The following is a 16,453-nucleotide window of genomic DNA, read 5'->3' as shown; positions in this document are numbered from 1 at the left end:
CTTATGCATTCGGACACTATCAATTCGTTCAACAGTGCCAAATATGCAACATCCTAAAACCTCTACAACGCCCGGAGACTCTACAACCGCTACCCTTCCGAAGAATAGCGAATTCTCCACGTTGCCATCGACTTTTAGCGGATCTGCGGTCTCAATTCATTCCACCCGCGATTGCTCACGATTTGTTGACGGTTTTCCTAAGTCTTGCAGGTTCGCCTCTGCGAAATTACCTTTGAAGAGCGCCGGGAGATTCTTTTTACAGCAAGTGTTCCGTTTGACCTCAGAGACATTATATCAGACGTGGCCCACAGTTCACCTCGAGTCACTTAAACGTTCTGTTCTAACCAATAACCAATGCTGATCTAACGTCAGGTTATCACCCCCAATCCAGCGGTCAAGCTGAGCGCGCAGATCGAACTGTCTCGTTTCTGGAATTGCCACGACCGTCAAACGGTGGGCGCTATCTTGTCTGGGCTGGTATAAGCAGAACTCATTGAGGAAACAATCTGCGGGCTGACTCCTTCCAATGTCCTGGGCATAGCCACACTCTTCCTGGTGCAGAGAACCCTCGGCACTACCGCCAATCAATTGGCTGCAGAGAGTGAGGAAGTGTAGGTCGCCGATTCATCTCGAGAACGCGATCGAGTTTCAAGGTGGCGTACTTCGCTTCGTAGGGCGGAATGTTCACCTGGCGGCTGGTCACGGCTGCGACCGGGACCTCCGCGACTTAGTTACCCTGCAAGCTAGCCCAAGTGCGTGGTCGCTTCAAGATCATTACTGCAGTCTCACGCGTTCCTTACCAGCTAGATCTCTACTGGTACGTGTTGCTTTACATTCCATGTCTCTTTGCCAAACCACGGTGTGGGAGAGAGGACAGGATGAGGTTGCTGCGAGGCGCCCCTACACAGTCTGCCGGTGGCGAGGGAAGCCTACCAGGAGTTAGAAATCCTGGTTCTGGCCGTGAGGCAGGAACTGCACAGTCACCCTAATCGACTGGAAGGCTGGACCAGAAGAAAGGTCCTGGATACCTGTGAGACATTCTCGATCCCTTCACTCATCGCTACCTTCCACGATTCACCCGGCAAGCTGCTCCCAGACCCGTGAGCGCCGTCGAATCCTTTCCGGCTTCCGGGCAGCTCGCAGAGGCTCTGTTCTGAACAACACCTCTGTAGCTCTCTGTACGGAAGGCCTCGCCGATACTGATCGCTCTAGGACTCCATTTCCCATAATCCGTGCATGGGCGATTCAACTGCAGAGTGTTCCTCATTCCCGCGCCACTTAAAGTCTGCCCTACCATCAATCTATCATGATCTTGTTTGTTTATTACAGCAATTCCGGCGTTCTCCTATATCTGTATTCCTGTTGCGACCTTGTTCCTGTTTGATTCTCGATTGATTTCACCATTACCACGACCCTCTGCCTGTCTCTGACACGTCTCTTTGGTTCCCATCATGTGCTGTCGACTATCCTGTTTACCTGCCTGTCATACGATTAAAGTCTGTGCGTGTCGATCCACCTGTCTTCGACCAGTCATTTACAACGTGAGGTGATAAATGATGGCAATTTCATTATTGATTGAACCAAAGATATCCTTCTGCTCTGAATTTCTCGTTTTGTTGTTCAGTTAAACTATATAGCTGCCTTGGTTGATATTGCGCATGTTTCTACACTAATATTACTGAATAAGACACACATTTTATTAATGATTTTCATTTAAATCCAAGATGAAACAATTTTAGTTTTCTCATTCTCTATTTTGTATATTTATTTTTTCCTGAGTAGTTGCATTCATTTATTCATTTTATAGACAAAACCAGAAAAGTTACAGCTGTACATACGTTTGAAATGACCAAATAGTTAAGTAATAATTCTGATGAACAATCTCTTTACTTAAGCCTATCTAGTTTGGCAGCTCACTGAGTTTTGATTTCCATTCCCTCAGTCTCTAATGTAGTTTTGTTTGCTAGTCTGTGTACAACGTGTGTTGCAAGCTCATCAATGAAACCAGCTGGAGGCGAAGACATACAGTGTGACCGAGGAGGCGAGAACCTGAGAGAGGGTTTGTTGAGAACTCAAACAGTAATTGCGGGAAGGTGGGTATTGCTTTCATGAGAATGAAATCAATAATTTTCTTCCACAGTAACGCTCACTAACAGTATTTGTGAACCTGCAGGTTAATAGAGACAGGAGAAGGAGAAAAGTATTAGGAAAGTTTTGTCTGTGCAGAAACTTTCCTGGACTGAAGAATTGAGATTTATTTTATTATCTCTGAATATATATTCAGTTTTACTGGATACTGTTTGACAGGCTTTCTCAAAGGGGATTTCTCTGTTTTACTTTGCTACAGATCTAAAACTGTGAGACAACAGAGGACTTAGTGGTGGGGAAAATAAGATCGAATATCTGGAAAAGATCCCTAAGGCAAAGAGTGGATTAGTATCTAAATTAAAACGAAGAATGAAAAAAATAATAAAATTGAAGCTAGACTAAATAGGCCTTAATAAGACCAGGGCGTATTTGTTTGTCAAAGTATCTTAGCCATGCTTTTTGGAGGTAAGCCTGAATCTTTCAAAACAAAGAAGGGCTTGTTGTTTAAAGGGGTGTACTGAAATTTCTCTCCTTTTTCTGTCTAGACCTGAATATATATATATATATATATATATAACATATATATATATATATATATATATATATATATATATATATATACAGCATAACTATAGCTTTATCACTTACAGTTAGGACCTCCACAAACACGTTTAGAGACAGTAGATTAAAAGGTTTTTTCTGCATTTTTAGAAGTATAACCTGTAATTGTTACCCTTCTGGATATTTCGAATTATTAAACAAAATACACATCTATATCAATGTAATAAAATGTACAGAGTTCACATATTTGCTCACTAGACATTTCTCTTTGGAAACAGAGTGGAAACATCCAGTAAAGCACTTGAGAGCAGTGCTGCACAAAAAAGTGCACAGAGTACTTATTTTTATAAAACCAAGTTGGAATGATTTCTGATGTGGCCTTGAAGTCTGGGGAAAAAATTATTCACAACATTGATGTTTCACAATATTTTTAATCTATTAAAGTGCTTCTTAAAAGCAAAAAGCATATCAGCTCAGCCTTTACTTAAACTGGTTAGTTCATCAGTATTAAATTGAAGAGCCTCTGTTTGACTAAATTTCAGTGAAGATTTGTAAAAATCCAGCCAGCAAGTTAGTGTTTCTTTCAGTCAAAATCACCTTGGGTTACAGCCTAAAGAAAACTAATAAGGGTAAACAGTGTAAGGCATTGGTATAATCAACAATAGAACTCTTTGTGTCCACTTCACCTGGTAGTTCACTCATGTCTAATATTGCATGGCAAGTTGAGTACTTGAGGTCAGGGGATTTGTTCAAATCTCTAACATCTCAGCAATAATAGTAATAATTTGCGGTGTTTGGAACAATATAAACAAGCCCACCTGGGCAAAGTGAATGTCAGTGTTTGAAAACAGCCCGAGAAAGAAAAAGACAAGAGGTTAGAGGGTGTTTCCAGGGAATAGAAGCCATTGTCTTTCATGAGGTCGTATCAAATCTAGTTGGATTGTGGATTCGTCCCAATCTGTGAAGCTGATAGTGAGAAGTGGGCCGGAGGTTTGGTCAGGACAGGAAAAGGATCTGCATCTTATTTCGGATGAATAGATGTAGTCGGTGGAGGATAGAGAAGGCAGAGAGGACTCTTTTTAGATTTAGATCAATGCACAACATAATCTTTCAATGCCTGGCCTCTGTAATTTGGTCCAAATAATTGTTTTTACCCAGAGACCCACATATCTAACATAAGATTCTCCATAAGCATCTTAGTTCAGCGACCTGCTGTGAATTGGAGCATGAGAGTTTTTTTTTTTCCTTGTGTACTCTCTACTGCTTCCTCTATTTTCAGCCTTTTTATCCCTCAATTAATTTCAAGACTGTTAATTCCGCTTCATCATCACAGACAGTGATTTGGCACAAAGCGTCTGAGCCTCCAAATCCATTATGTTCTACTAATCATCTATAGCAGAGAGTGTGTCTCAGCTGTTAATGTGTGTGTGCATCTACGTCCGTTGACATTGCTTTCTGGGAGTAATTAGTTTTCAAATCCTTTTCCAGTTGTCCTGTCCATTATATTTAAACCTGCTCCAGTTAGTCATATATTTGGTACTTCTGTCTGCAAGCGTGTTAAGCAAGAGCTGAAATAGATATTAATGTTACATAAGACCTTTGAATAAGCTTGTTTATCGTGTTTACCTTTCAGATGCACAAACTTCATGGAAGAGAGCATTAAAATGTGCTTCATTTGCTCGTTAAATTACTAAATTGTATTATTTAATGCCCATAAAAAGCCACGAGCAGTTTGGGCGCAGTGGATCAATTTCATTTTTTCTCTTGTATAAATCCACATGTCAATATCGCATTCCACTCTCCACTTTACACCATCCAAAGAGCTTGTTGTTTCTACCCACCCCCTCAGGCCGCCCCACTTCGATCGTGTCAGATGGTGAACATGTACTTCACATACAAAACTATTATCTGCTCGATTTCACATTTTCGATTCTCCTCTGTGGCTTCTCGAAATCCACCGGCATAAAGTAGCGTAGGGGGCATTTGAATATTGGGCCAGGCTTGGAGGGGAGACTTTTCACAGACCCTTCTCTTCGGTCCTCTGATGGAGAGATGAGCAGGCGGCTGGTGTCATGGTGCAAAGTGATTTCGAAGGAGAGCGTACGCATGTATGCGTAATGTCTCCTCTCGCGCTTGTCTTTGTTTTTGCAGCGAGCCAGCCTCAGCCGAGGCAGGCGTTTTATTTTAGAGACTTTCAGATCTGTCAGCCAATTGGTCCCAGTGGCCCTTTAGGACAGAGGAGTTGCCATCTCACTCAGTCAAGAGAATGGCTGGAGTTGCAGGCAGGCTGTGCTGTGTTCCATCATTTTGGCTTTTATTTGGACTTCTCAGGCCTCTCAGGTTTTCAGCAGGGTTCCCGAACCTTCTTCAAGCTCTTCTTTTCTGTGCCTTGGTTGTAATTGAGCAAATCCTGAAAGTGATCTAGATTTTGGCATATCCACCACTCTACATGTCACAATTAAAATGGCGCCCGTAAATCACGCTATCTAAAAATATCCATAGTGGCGTTATGTGATTTATTACCTCCATCCATCAACCCGTTCCTTATTTGTATTGACAGAATCCATTTTTTATTCCGTTTTAGTATTTTACCTTGCTGTTTAAGTGTGTGTCAGCCCGCTCAATGTGTACGCGTGTGTTTATTTTGTATTCGCAGTTGAGCGATGCATGAGTGTGATGCGATCGGGAACTCAGATGAGTGGAAAGCTGAAGAGCAGTTCTAAAAGGGTCTAGTGCGGCTCTTTTATTTGGATGAACACCGTTCCTGTGCGCTAGAGACCGTCTCGCAAAACCAGAAAGCCAGAGTAAGTCAAACACACACAGATGTGTAATATAAAGGGTTTTGTTAATATACATAAGCGATGATGTGGATTCTACTAATAACTTTTAATAAAGCTGAAATAAAGTCAAATAGAAATAGAACAAGCAAGCAAAAATAAAATTACAAAATAACTCAATCTTTAAAAAATGAACTGAAAATATAAAGTAATGTTAACTCAAATAAATAATAAATTCTATAATTAATGATGTATATATATTTAAATTTTACTGGAATGTATAGTCATTTTCCATAGAGATTTTGTTCTCGATTTGCTTGTTTATTTTTATTATTATTATATATTTTTACATGTATTAAATTCTTTATTGATGGAAACATCGCTAAGTGACAAACTAGAGTCAAGAAACAAACTGCTTTCAATATTCCTCGTCTGTGGTTTACTGATCTCTTTCTCTCTATCCCTTTCACTTGATGTCTTTTCTTGTTTGCTGGCTTTCTCTCCCTTTTCTCTTTTCCTCCCCCCTCTCCTAGTCTCTGTGTAATACTCTCTCCCTTCTGCTTTCCCATCAAGCAGCCCATGTGGTCCTGATATGTTGAGACGTCTGGTGCAGCTCTCTCTCTTATAATGGCTGCGTATGAATCCTGGAGCCAGGGCTTCCAGAAACACACGCTCTCTCCCCCTGCATCTGTGTCTACGCTCCTCCAGCTCGTTTGGGTGAAGTGAATTCTGCATAAGCGCTCCTTTTTTACCCTGGATGAGCTGTTAGTGTACTAAAATAAATCCTGTTCCTCCTCTCCATATTCACTTTGGGCTTTGTTAACGGGACTGATCAGCCTACCCCAGATGGGTGGATTATTACACAGTACAGTTAAAAAAAAAAAAGCTCAAGTGCTATTGTCCCTCATCACCCCCTTTCTCCCACCTTCTCTCTATTTTTGTCGCTCATGTTTGTGCACTGCTCTCATAAGATAAGCCTCTTTGTTAGTCCATTTGCATAATTAAAGGATAGGTGTGCAGCTCATTTGTCAGGTTAAGGGATCAGCTGCTGCAGAATCAATGGCTTTGATGTGACTTGGCTCTCCAGAACAGATGCGGAGCTGTTTGATAAGATTATCATCATAACAGGAAGTGTTAAAGATCTGTGCTCGAGTAGCTCCCTCAGAAATGAAAAATTCTGTAATGTTATATTCTGCTCATGCACGTTCTTAACCTGCATTTTTCTATGCACAGAACCTACTCGGCTCGCAGCAAAATAAAGATTCAGATAAGATTAAAGTTTTTTTATGCAACCATAAGACAAAAGTTATTTTACTTAGCATTGTAGAGCACCTTTATTTTTAAGAAGTGTTCATGACATTTATTTGATTTAGGGGAATTAGTGGTTTATAATCAGTTCTGTTTTTCAGAAATGCAGTGGCTATGGTACAGTTTGAAGACCTGAAATAAGATACAGAAGCAGTTTATGAAACTTTTGTTGTTGTTTGTTTAGGTTTTGGGCTTGACAGCTGTGGCCACTATGAACTGTCATTGCATATGCAAAGGTTGCCTAAATTTCTGCAGAAATTCTACTTTGTGTTTCCCGAAAAAATAACAGCATACCAGTTCGAAATGACATGTAGTTTGTGTAAAAGAAATGCCCCCTTTGAAGGGGATTTCTGAATTCAGAGAGCTGGTTGGGTTTTAGATGTTGATAAGACTGAAGTGGACAGAAAGCATAGTGCCTGCAGAGCCTGTCAAGGATTGTGCTTTCATGTAAAGCAACACAACAAACACTCGGCCGTAATACTAAAGCCTGGGTTCCCTTATGGAAACCAAAAATGATGAGGAATAGCTGCAAGGCAACCGAGAGCAAAGGCATAAGGGGAGGAAACTGTACTGAAATCCTAATTACACATTGTATCTTCAATGATTTAAGAAGTGAAAGAGACAAGCGTAAAGGAAGTTGGGGAAGTAGGAACTGTTAGATTTTGCTGCTTCAAATAATTTGCTTATTCGATTACAGAATCAGATTAAATTATCATTAACACACCATTTCCACTTCAGTATCTATTCATTTGATTTTAAATTGAACTCTTCACCCAAGAAATCTTTTATTGTAGTGGAGTAATGTGGGTCAGATGGCTGCTGGCAAGGCTTTTGCTAATGAATGTAATTTCTCACGTGTGGTCATCCGTGGCTAGAGGCTCATTGTTTCAGAGGTTCAAGATGCATTGTTCTCTTTCTCTCCTTCCAGTCTGTCGACTCACTCTACAAGGTCACAGAAGAGTACCGTCAGTCCTGACATTTTCCATCGCCATGCAGAAGAAACTTTGATCCAGTTATTTGTTTCACTGTTACCATGGAAATCACACTTGGAGATCTCTGGATTTGAGTCACACTCTAGCATGAGAAGCGAGGACATGGGTGGCGGACTCCAGATACCTGATGGCGATATCAGTGATGAAGATTTACTAGCTAAGAGACAAGCGCACACATGGCCAATATCACTTTCCTGCAAGACGGACAATTGATATATTTATATCAAATAAACACTCATTTTTATGTTGTGTCTTATGAGGACCACAAAAGAGATGTTCTGAGATATGTTCGGCTGCTCTTTAAATTGTTTATCCCAATTGTAGACACTACTGTCCAAATCTTTAGGACATAAGACTCTTTAAATCAATCAATCAATCAGTAATATAGAACTTATTAACTCCTAAAATGTATTTTATTGATTTTAGTCCTCACTTCAAAACCATCACATGGCCTTGGAAGATGAAAAAGAGCTTGCCAGGACTACTTTTATAGTGATTTGATTTTGCCACTGTATTAAGTAGTTTGTAAAGAGCAGCTTTATTTCAAATTCAAAGAACAGAAGTCTTCATTTTAAGCGAAGTAATCATTAAATGGAGGATTAAGGGGAGGAGTTGCGTGCATCATTGGATAACTAGATGAGGCAGAGAGAGAGAGAAGGAAGGATTGTGATTGATTTTTTGACTGGCTGATTTGACCTTGATTCCCCCACAAAGAGAGAGATGTACAAAGAGGAGAGTGACGTGAGCTCTTTGAATCTATCTGCCTGTGAGCAGTTCACTGCTTCAAGTCTTCCTCTGCAGGGAGATCTTACAGAAGCATAGCCTCACATGAGGACCAGCCTTGGGAAGGAAGAGGAGATAAAAGCCAGAGCTGCTCATCCTCCTCCCTTGTATTTATCTGTTATTCTCATTAAAGGCGTGAGTCATCAGGAGGCAGTCATTATAATGCATAACAGTAGAAACACAGCATATGGCCATTGGTAATTTCACTCATGCTTTCAATCTGAGAAGCCAGTTCAACTGTGACCCGTTTTATTGTTGTGCATAAGGAACAGTGATTCCAGTGCCCTTCATTTCAAGAAGCGTAATCACAGAGAAATAGACAAGCAGACCTAAAGTGTCTTCAGACTTGGCAACCTATAAAATTGCAACTTTAGCCAGTTACTTTTTAAGTAAATCAAATGATCATCTTTAGGTGAATCTGTCTTGCTTGTGTGCTATTTTTGTGATACACATCAATCTTCACATTCATTTGCACGAAAACCTGCCAAAATCTGGCTGGAAAGGTCTCTCATAAAAATCGTTCCTCTGTGCTCTTTTTGCTGCTTACCCGTTTTCACGTGCCTTACTGTATACTACGCGCAGTTTAAAGAAATGTCCACTGGGTGGCGCCAAAAACACAGTTTTAATACATGAACCCTGGCATATTTTTTTATTAATGTAGGTATGTGTACAGTGTTTCAGGATTAAAATAACATGGAATGTTAATAATAATAGTTGATGATCTGTCATATGGAAATATGCTCTACATCAAATCCAACCCCTAAACCCATCTGATTGCAGTTGTTGATGCAACTGTGCCGTTCAATTTCCTTTTACACACATTTGAACTGCTTTCAAACCGGAGCTCCTCTCCTCTCAAGTGATCTCTGTACTCAACCCCATAGATGTAAATGGATATGTGTGGCGCTAGCGTTCCAGCATCAGTTTTACTGCCTCTAGTGTACATTCCTTTTGAAACTGCAATTTTATGTACCTGTTGAGTACATATTTCATGTCTCCGCTAAAAATCACGATGAGACCAGGTGGAAAAATAACTTAGGAATCACTGGCGCAGACTAATGGACCACAGAGTGATCTTTTAAAATTTAGAATCAATATCAAGACTACTGTTCAAATGAAGAAAATCCTATATTTTTAGAGCAGACTAGTCAGGAGCACCAGGCATAGAAATGTACCCACTCACACTTTCTATACAAGACGCCTTAACAGATCAAAACGGATGAAATTAAATAATACATAATATAAAATAGATATTTTGCTTCAAGGTTAAATTTAAATGCCCTCTGATTAGCTTTCCTAGTGCGTCGCTGTTACCTGGGTAAATAGCTATGTTGGATGACTTTCAAAGTCTGTCCATGTCTGCAGACCCTTCAGAGTAGCCTTTCCTGTTTTCCTTTCAGTCACCCAGAGAAGCACTGTTTCTTTCCCTGGCTGTAGTACATCATCAAGGCTCTCTGCCAACCGTCATACTTCAGAAAACCAGACATCTCTTCTTCCATAATATGGCTGATCTATTTCCACGACAACTTCTCACTACTGATCACGCATACAGAAAAACATTCCTCCATACCTATCGCACACATTTGCAAGTATGTCCTAAATGAATTTATCCCAAATTTCTAGGATATTTATTACAGACACAGAAATGTCTCTTGCTAATCACGCATTTGCCCTCTAAGCGGATTAAGAGTCAGCTCTTTTATTTCACATCATAACTCAGGACCTTTTCACTTTGTAGCTTTTGGATAAAACAGCCCGATCACTCAACAGATGGGCTGAAGCATTAAAACAGATCTTTACTTTTTCCAACTGTCAGGATGGCGTTTTTGTAAAATCAGTAGAGTGCACACTTGCGCTGTAAAATGTGTGTTTGTCAGCGCTGTTGAAGTTCTCTCAGTTGTGCATTAGAGCTAATTGTGTTACAGCTCGGAAGAGAAGGATGAGCTCATCATACAGTGTGCACAGGCAGAAAAATATTCTGAATAATCATGTTCCTAATTAGGTTTAGAAATGAGAAAGCGTGCAAAAATCTTTCCGTTAAGCAGCGTTGTCATCCTGAAATCATCTGATCAAGATAATTGTCAGTGTAACTATTCTGTGGCTTCATTGTCCAGCTTTTCTCTGGTAGTCTTTTACTCTTAACCCTGCTGTAAGTGGATGGCAGACCTTCGAGAGGCTGTGATAAGAATGGAGATAGTCTTCAGTTTCATCGAAGAGATCTACCAGCTTTTACAAAGTTGAGCGTCAACCTGCCTCGCAGGAAAGAGTCAAACAGATGTTCAGAGTATGTAGGGATGATTGGAATACTGGGATTTCTTTTTCCAGTAATCAATATGGCTTTTCTTTTCAGAAGATTGCAAATAGAGATTTTTAGTGATATAAACAATTAAATAATATTAATTATTTTTCTTGCACATTCTTGTCTTGTGGATTGCTATGATAATGTCTGTACAGTATGTGCTTTTTGAGCTTACTATTTATATTCATTTAAGAACGGAAAGGCATGAGGTGAGTAGATAATGAGAGGAATTTTGGGTGGTGAACTGTCATTTTTAAATAGCATTGTTTTCTTTGTACAATTTGTTCCAGCAGGCTGTGCTAAGACCATTGTATTCTATATAGCACCTTATGATTAAAGTTGTATCTCTGTTTTTAGCCAAGTTCACTTTGAAGAGAATTGGATTTGAGCGCTAGAACTGGGCAGTAGTACGCCTTTAAAAGTAAAGAGAGGGGAATTGTGCAGAAAGGGAGTATAATGCAGATGACAAAATGAGAGAATTTTCAGTTAGAAAACTTTTATAGGCGTTGTTAAAGCGAGTTTAGACTATTGTCATAGAACAAGCATGAAGGACAGTTTTTCCTTATATTTTTCTACATTTAACAGATATTTCTCTTTGAAACTATTATGCATCTGTTTCTCTTTCTGCACGTGTTGACAGGGAAGCAGACACTGATGATCAGCAGAACACTCTGACATTTGAGGAGTTCACTGTCTTCTATAAGATGATGTCATTAGGCGAGACAGCTGTCTGCTGCTCATGTGCTTCCAGTGAAGAAGGATCACCTGACCGGAGAAGACTCGGCAACTTTCTGAGTGGAGCAAAGGTCTGTTTGTAGTCAAAACCTGTAATTCTCTCATTCGATGTTGTCTCTTCTCGTGACCATATTTATATGTCATTCTTATAGATACTTGAATCTATGTTAGAATTCTGCAGTATCATGTCATAAGCGTAACTGAGTGCTCTTTTGTGAGCCTGCACAAAATGCTTACGATAATCGTATCACTGTAGTTTCAAAGGAATGAACAATAGAGCGATAAAACTACCACCTTTTATTAAATTTTCAAAGTTTGAAGCCTAATATTCACACATATTTTTCTGAGACCAGGCTGGTTAATTTCAGTACACATGTTCCAGTGACCATGTCTGTTTGCCTTGATATTTTCATGCTTTTATGAACATACACTTGGTGTGCAAGCTCTCTCCTCAGCCCTACATAGTATTTTAAATGCATAAATCCCTTAGCTGTCTGACTGATGTTCACGTAACGCCTCTGATGTCAGGCTTTTAGCTCCTTCCTCTTCAGCACTGACTTTTTGCATCATATATATATATATGCCTATATATCAAGCCTGTACTTCCAAACACATATAACACAAGTAATGCAGAACTACTGTAAACAACACATTCTATATTTATTATTAATATGTGTGTATATACAACTGTTTAAACATTTAGGAAATTAATATTTTTTTTTTCAAGGACATTAAATTGACCAAAAAGCGTCAGTAAGGTCTTTGATATTATTTCATGATATCTAAATAAGATTTTCTTTGCATTCTATTCAACAAGAATGCTGAAATGCATTTAGTACAGTTTTACAAAAATGTTAGTAGCACAACTCTATATATATCACTTGTATTTCTTTATGAAGCTTTGCTGCTTTAACAGTTTTGATTCTAATGGTTGTGTGATGCCTTACACCTCATCATTTTCCTGTATTTTATGTAATAGTTGTATTACACCCTTTATCATCTTTCCCTGTTTCCATCGGTATTTGCCAGAGCTTTTTAGTGTCTTGGGTCAGAAAGGTAGCTCTGCCTCTATCAGCCGTTATAATGGCTTTCCAGCTGAGCTAGACAGCCCCAGTGTGATGCTAAAAGAAGCCTCTCTGGCCCCCTCTCCCCTCTCTCTGCCCACCTTGCAGACCACAAAGCCCTAGGGGAAGTTGTGAAAAGAAGGAAAGGGAGTGAAGACAAACAGAAGGATAGTCATTTAGCAGAGATAGCTGGTTTGGAAGATTTTGTGATCTTACTTTAAAAGAAGGTATTACATACTACTATTCAGAGACCAGATGATTGACATGTACGGATCCATCTGGAAGACTGACATGAGGTTGACCCTCTCTATTCATTTGTCTTTCTGCTTCTTCACAGATGTCCACGATGTGACCCTGAGTACTGTCTGGACATAATCAATAAGTTTGATCTCTGAGGAGAACAAGCGGAAAGAGAAATGAATGAGAGGGTCAGCTGATCTTCCAGATAAATCAATCGATCTGGTACTAAGTCACCCCTTCTTTAAAAATAAGATCACAAAATATCTTCCAGACTACCATTCTGTCTTAAACTATGACTTCATCCTTCTGTTTTGTCTTCACCCTTTCCTTCTTTTCACAACTTCCCCTAGGGCTTTGTGGCCCGTGCAAGCGTGGGCAGAGAGAGGGGCAGCAGGGGCACAGAGAGGCTTTTTAGCATCACACTGGGGCTGTTCATAGCCTCAGCTGGAAAGCCATTATAACGGCTGATAGAGAGGCAGAGCCTTTCACTTTCTGAATCTTAAAGAATGCCCAAAAGCTCTGGCAAATACCGAGATGGAATAGGAAAGATGATAAAGGGTGTAACACAAACTAATACATAAAACACAGTGAAATGATGAGGTGTAATGCATCTATACAACCATTAGGAATCAAAACTATAATAGAAAGTAGCCAAAGTCATAAAGAATACAAGTGATATATATAGAGTTGTGCTACTTAATATTTTTGTAAAAACTGTACTAAATGCATTTCAGTATTCTTTGTTGAATAGAATGCAAAAAGAAAATCTTATTTGAGATATCGTTTGAAACAATATCAAAGACCTTACTGACGCTTTTGGTCAATTTAATGTGTCCTTGAAAAAAATATTAATTTCCTAAATGTTTAAACAGTTGTACATACACACATATTAATAATAAATATAGAATGTGTTGTTTACAGTAGTTCTGCATTACTTGTGTTATATGTGTTTGGAAGTACAGGCTTGGATATATATATATATATATATACATGATGCAAAAGCTTGAAAAGGAAGAGGAAGGAGCTAAAAGCCTGACATCAGAGGCGATTCTGGAACATCAGTCAGGACAGCGCTTATGGGATTTACATTTAAAATACTATGTAGGGCTGAGGAGAGAGCTTCTGCAATAATCATGTATGTTCATAAAAGCATGAAAATATCATAAACAGACATGGTCACTGGAACATGTGTACTGGAAATTAACCAGCCTGGTCTCAGAAAAATATGTGTGAATATTAGGCTTCGAAACTTTGAAAACGAATAAAAGGTGTAGTTTTACTGCCTCTATTGTTCATTTCTTTTGGAAACTACAGTGATACGTGCACTTACCGTAAGCATTTTTGTGCCTCGCTAAAAAGAGCACTCAGTTACGTTTATGACATGATACCAGGTAGAATTTAACATAGATTCAAGTATCTATATAAGAATGACATATAAATATGGTCAATGAGAAGAGACACAATATCGAATGTGAGAGACCACAGGTTTTGATCACAAACAGACCTTTTGCTCCACTCGCAGAAAGTTGCCGAGTTCCTCTCCGGTCAGGTGATCCTTCTTCTCACTGAAGCACATGAGCAGCAGATAAAGGTCTCGCCTTAATGACATCATCTTATAGAAGACAGTGAACTCCTCAAACGTCAGAGTGCCCTGCTGATCATCAGTGTCTGCTTCCTGTCAACACGTGCAGAAAGAGAACAGATGCATAATGGGTTTCAAAGAGAAAATATCCGTTAAATGAAAATATGAAGTGAAAAACTGTCTCTTCATGCTTGTTCTATGACAATAGTCTAAACTCGTTTTTTTGAATAACGCTCATAAAAGTTTAACTGAAAATTCTTCATTTTGTCATCTGTATTATACTCCCTTTCTGCACAATTCCCCCTCTCTCTTTTACTTTTAAAGGTACTACTGCTCAGTTCTAGCTCAAATCCAATTTCTTCAAAGTGAACTGAAGCAAAAACAGAGATACAACTTTAATCATAAGGTGCTATATAGAACACAATGGTCTTAGCACAGCTCTGCTGAACAAATTGTACAAAGAAAACAATGTGCTATTTAAAATGACAGTTCACCACCCAAAATTCTCTCATTATCTACTCACCTTCATGCCTTTCCGTTCTTAAATGAATATAAATAGTGAAGCTTCAAAAAGCACATACTGTACAGACATTATCATAGCAATCCACAAGACAAGAATGTGCAAGAAAAACACTAATATTATTTAATTGTTTATATCACTAAAAATCTTCATTTGCAATCTTCTGAAAGAAAGCCATGGCTGATTACTGAAAGAAAACTTCCAGTATTCCAATCATCCCCACATACCTGGAACATCTGTTTGACTTTCCTGCGAGGCAGGTTGACGTTCAACTTGTGTAAAAGCTGGTAGATCTCTTCGATGTTCAGAAGACCATCTCCATTCTTATCAGCCTCCTCGAAGGTCTGCTTCATCCACTTACAGCAGGGTTAAGAGTAAAAGACCACCAGAGAAAAAGCTGGACAATGAAGCCACAGAATAAAGTTACACTGACAATTATCTTGATCAGATGATTTCAGGATGACAACGCCGTTTAAACGGAAAGATTTTTTGTACGCTTCTCATTTCTAAAACCTAATTAGGAACATGATTATCTGTATTACTTTTCTGCCTGTGCACATCAGGAGTGGATGAGCTCATCCTTCTCTCTTCTCCGAGCTGTAACACAATTAGCTCTAATGCACAACTGAGAGAATCCCACAGCTGACAAACACACATTTTTTACAGCGCAAGTGTGCACTTTCATTGATTTTTTACAAAAAAACGGCCATCCTGACAGTTGAAAAAAGTAAAGATCTGTTTTAATGCTTCAGCCCATCTGTTGAGTGCGATCGGGCTGCTTTATCCGTGTCATAAAGTGAAAAGGTCCCGAGTTATGAGATGTTGAAAACAAAGAGCTGACTCTTAATCCGCTTAGAGGGCAAATGCGTGATTAGCAAGACATTTCTGTGCCTGTAATAAATATCCTAGAAAATTTGGGATAAATTCGCTAGGATACTTGCAAATGTGTGCGTATAGGTATGGAGGAATGTTTTTCTGTATGCGTGATCAGTAGTGAGAAGCTGTCGTGAAATAGATCGCCTATATTGCGGAAGAAGAGATGTCTGGTTTTCTGAAGTATGACGGTTGGCAGAGAGCCTTGATGGATGTAATTACAGTCAGGAAAGAAACAGTGCTTCTGTGACTGAAAGGAAAACAGTGAAAGGCTACTCGGAAGGGTCTGCAGACAAGGGACAGACTTTGAAAGTCATCCAAATATAGCGGTCGATTCAGGTAACAGCGACGCAATTAGAAAGCTAATCAGAGGGGCATTTAAATTTAACCTTTGAAGCAAAATATCTATTTTATATTATGTATTATTTAATCTTCATCCGTTTTCTTTGATCTGTTAAGCATGTCTTGTATAGAAAGTGTGAGTGGGTACATTTCTATGCCTGTGCTCCTGACTAGTCTGCTCTAAAAATATAGATTTTCTTCATTTGAACAGTCTTGATATTGATTCTTAAATTTTAAAGATCACTCTGTGGTCCATTAGTCTGCGCCAGTGATTCCTGTTATTTTTTCC

At 39.3% G+C, this 16,453-nt stretch overlaps 1 protein-coding gene across 1 annotated transcript in view; it reads right to left on the bottom strand.

Annotated features, from left to right (window-relative positions):
- Positions 1–4,553: 4,553 nt before the first annotated feature.
- The window catches only part of plch1 (phospholipase C, eta 1), a 49,988-nt gene continuing 38,088 nt past the window's right edge, over positions 4,554–16,453 (bottom strand). The window contains exons 5-8 of the mRNA XM_043232844.1: positions 15,177–15,306; positions 14,352–14,522; positions 7,781–7,920; positions 4,554–4,875 (exon numbers count right to left, since the gene is read on the bottom strand). Coding sequence (XP_043088779.1) covers positions 4,554–4,875; positions 7,781–7,920; positions 14,352–14,522; positions 15,177–15,306 — 763 coding nt within the window. The remainder of the gene's footprint in view (positions 4,876–7,780; positions 7,921–14,351; positions 14,523–15,176; positions 15,307–16,453) is intronic.

This window comes from Puntigrus tetrazona, unplaced genomic scaffold, assembly GCF_018831695.1.
Source record: "Puntigrus tetrazona isolate hp1 unplaced genomic scaffold, ASM1883169v1 S000000715, whole genome shotgun sequence".
Taxonomy (NCBI): domain Eukaryota; kingdom Metazoa; phylum Chordata; class Actinopteri; order Cypriniformes; family Cyprinidae; genus Puntigrus; species Puntigrus tetrazona.
The sequence above is the reverse complement of the archived record's forward strand: the minus strand, read 5'-3'. Positions and strand labels throughout refer to the sequence as shown.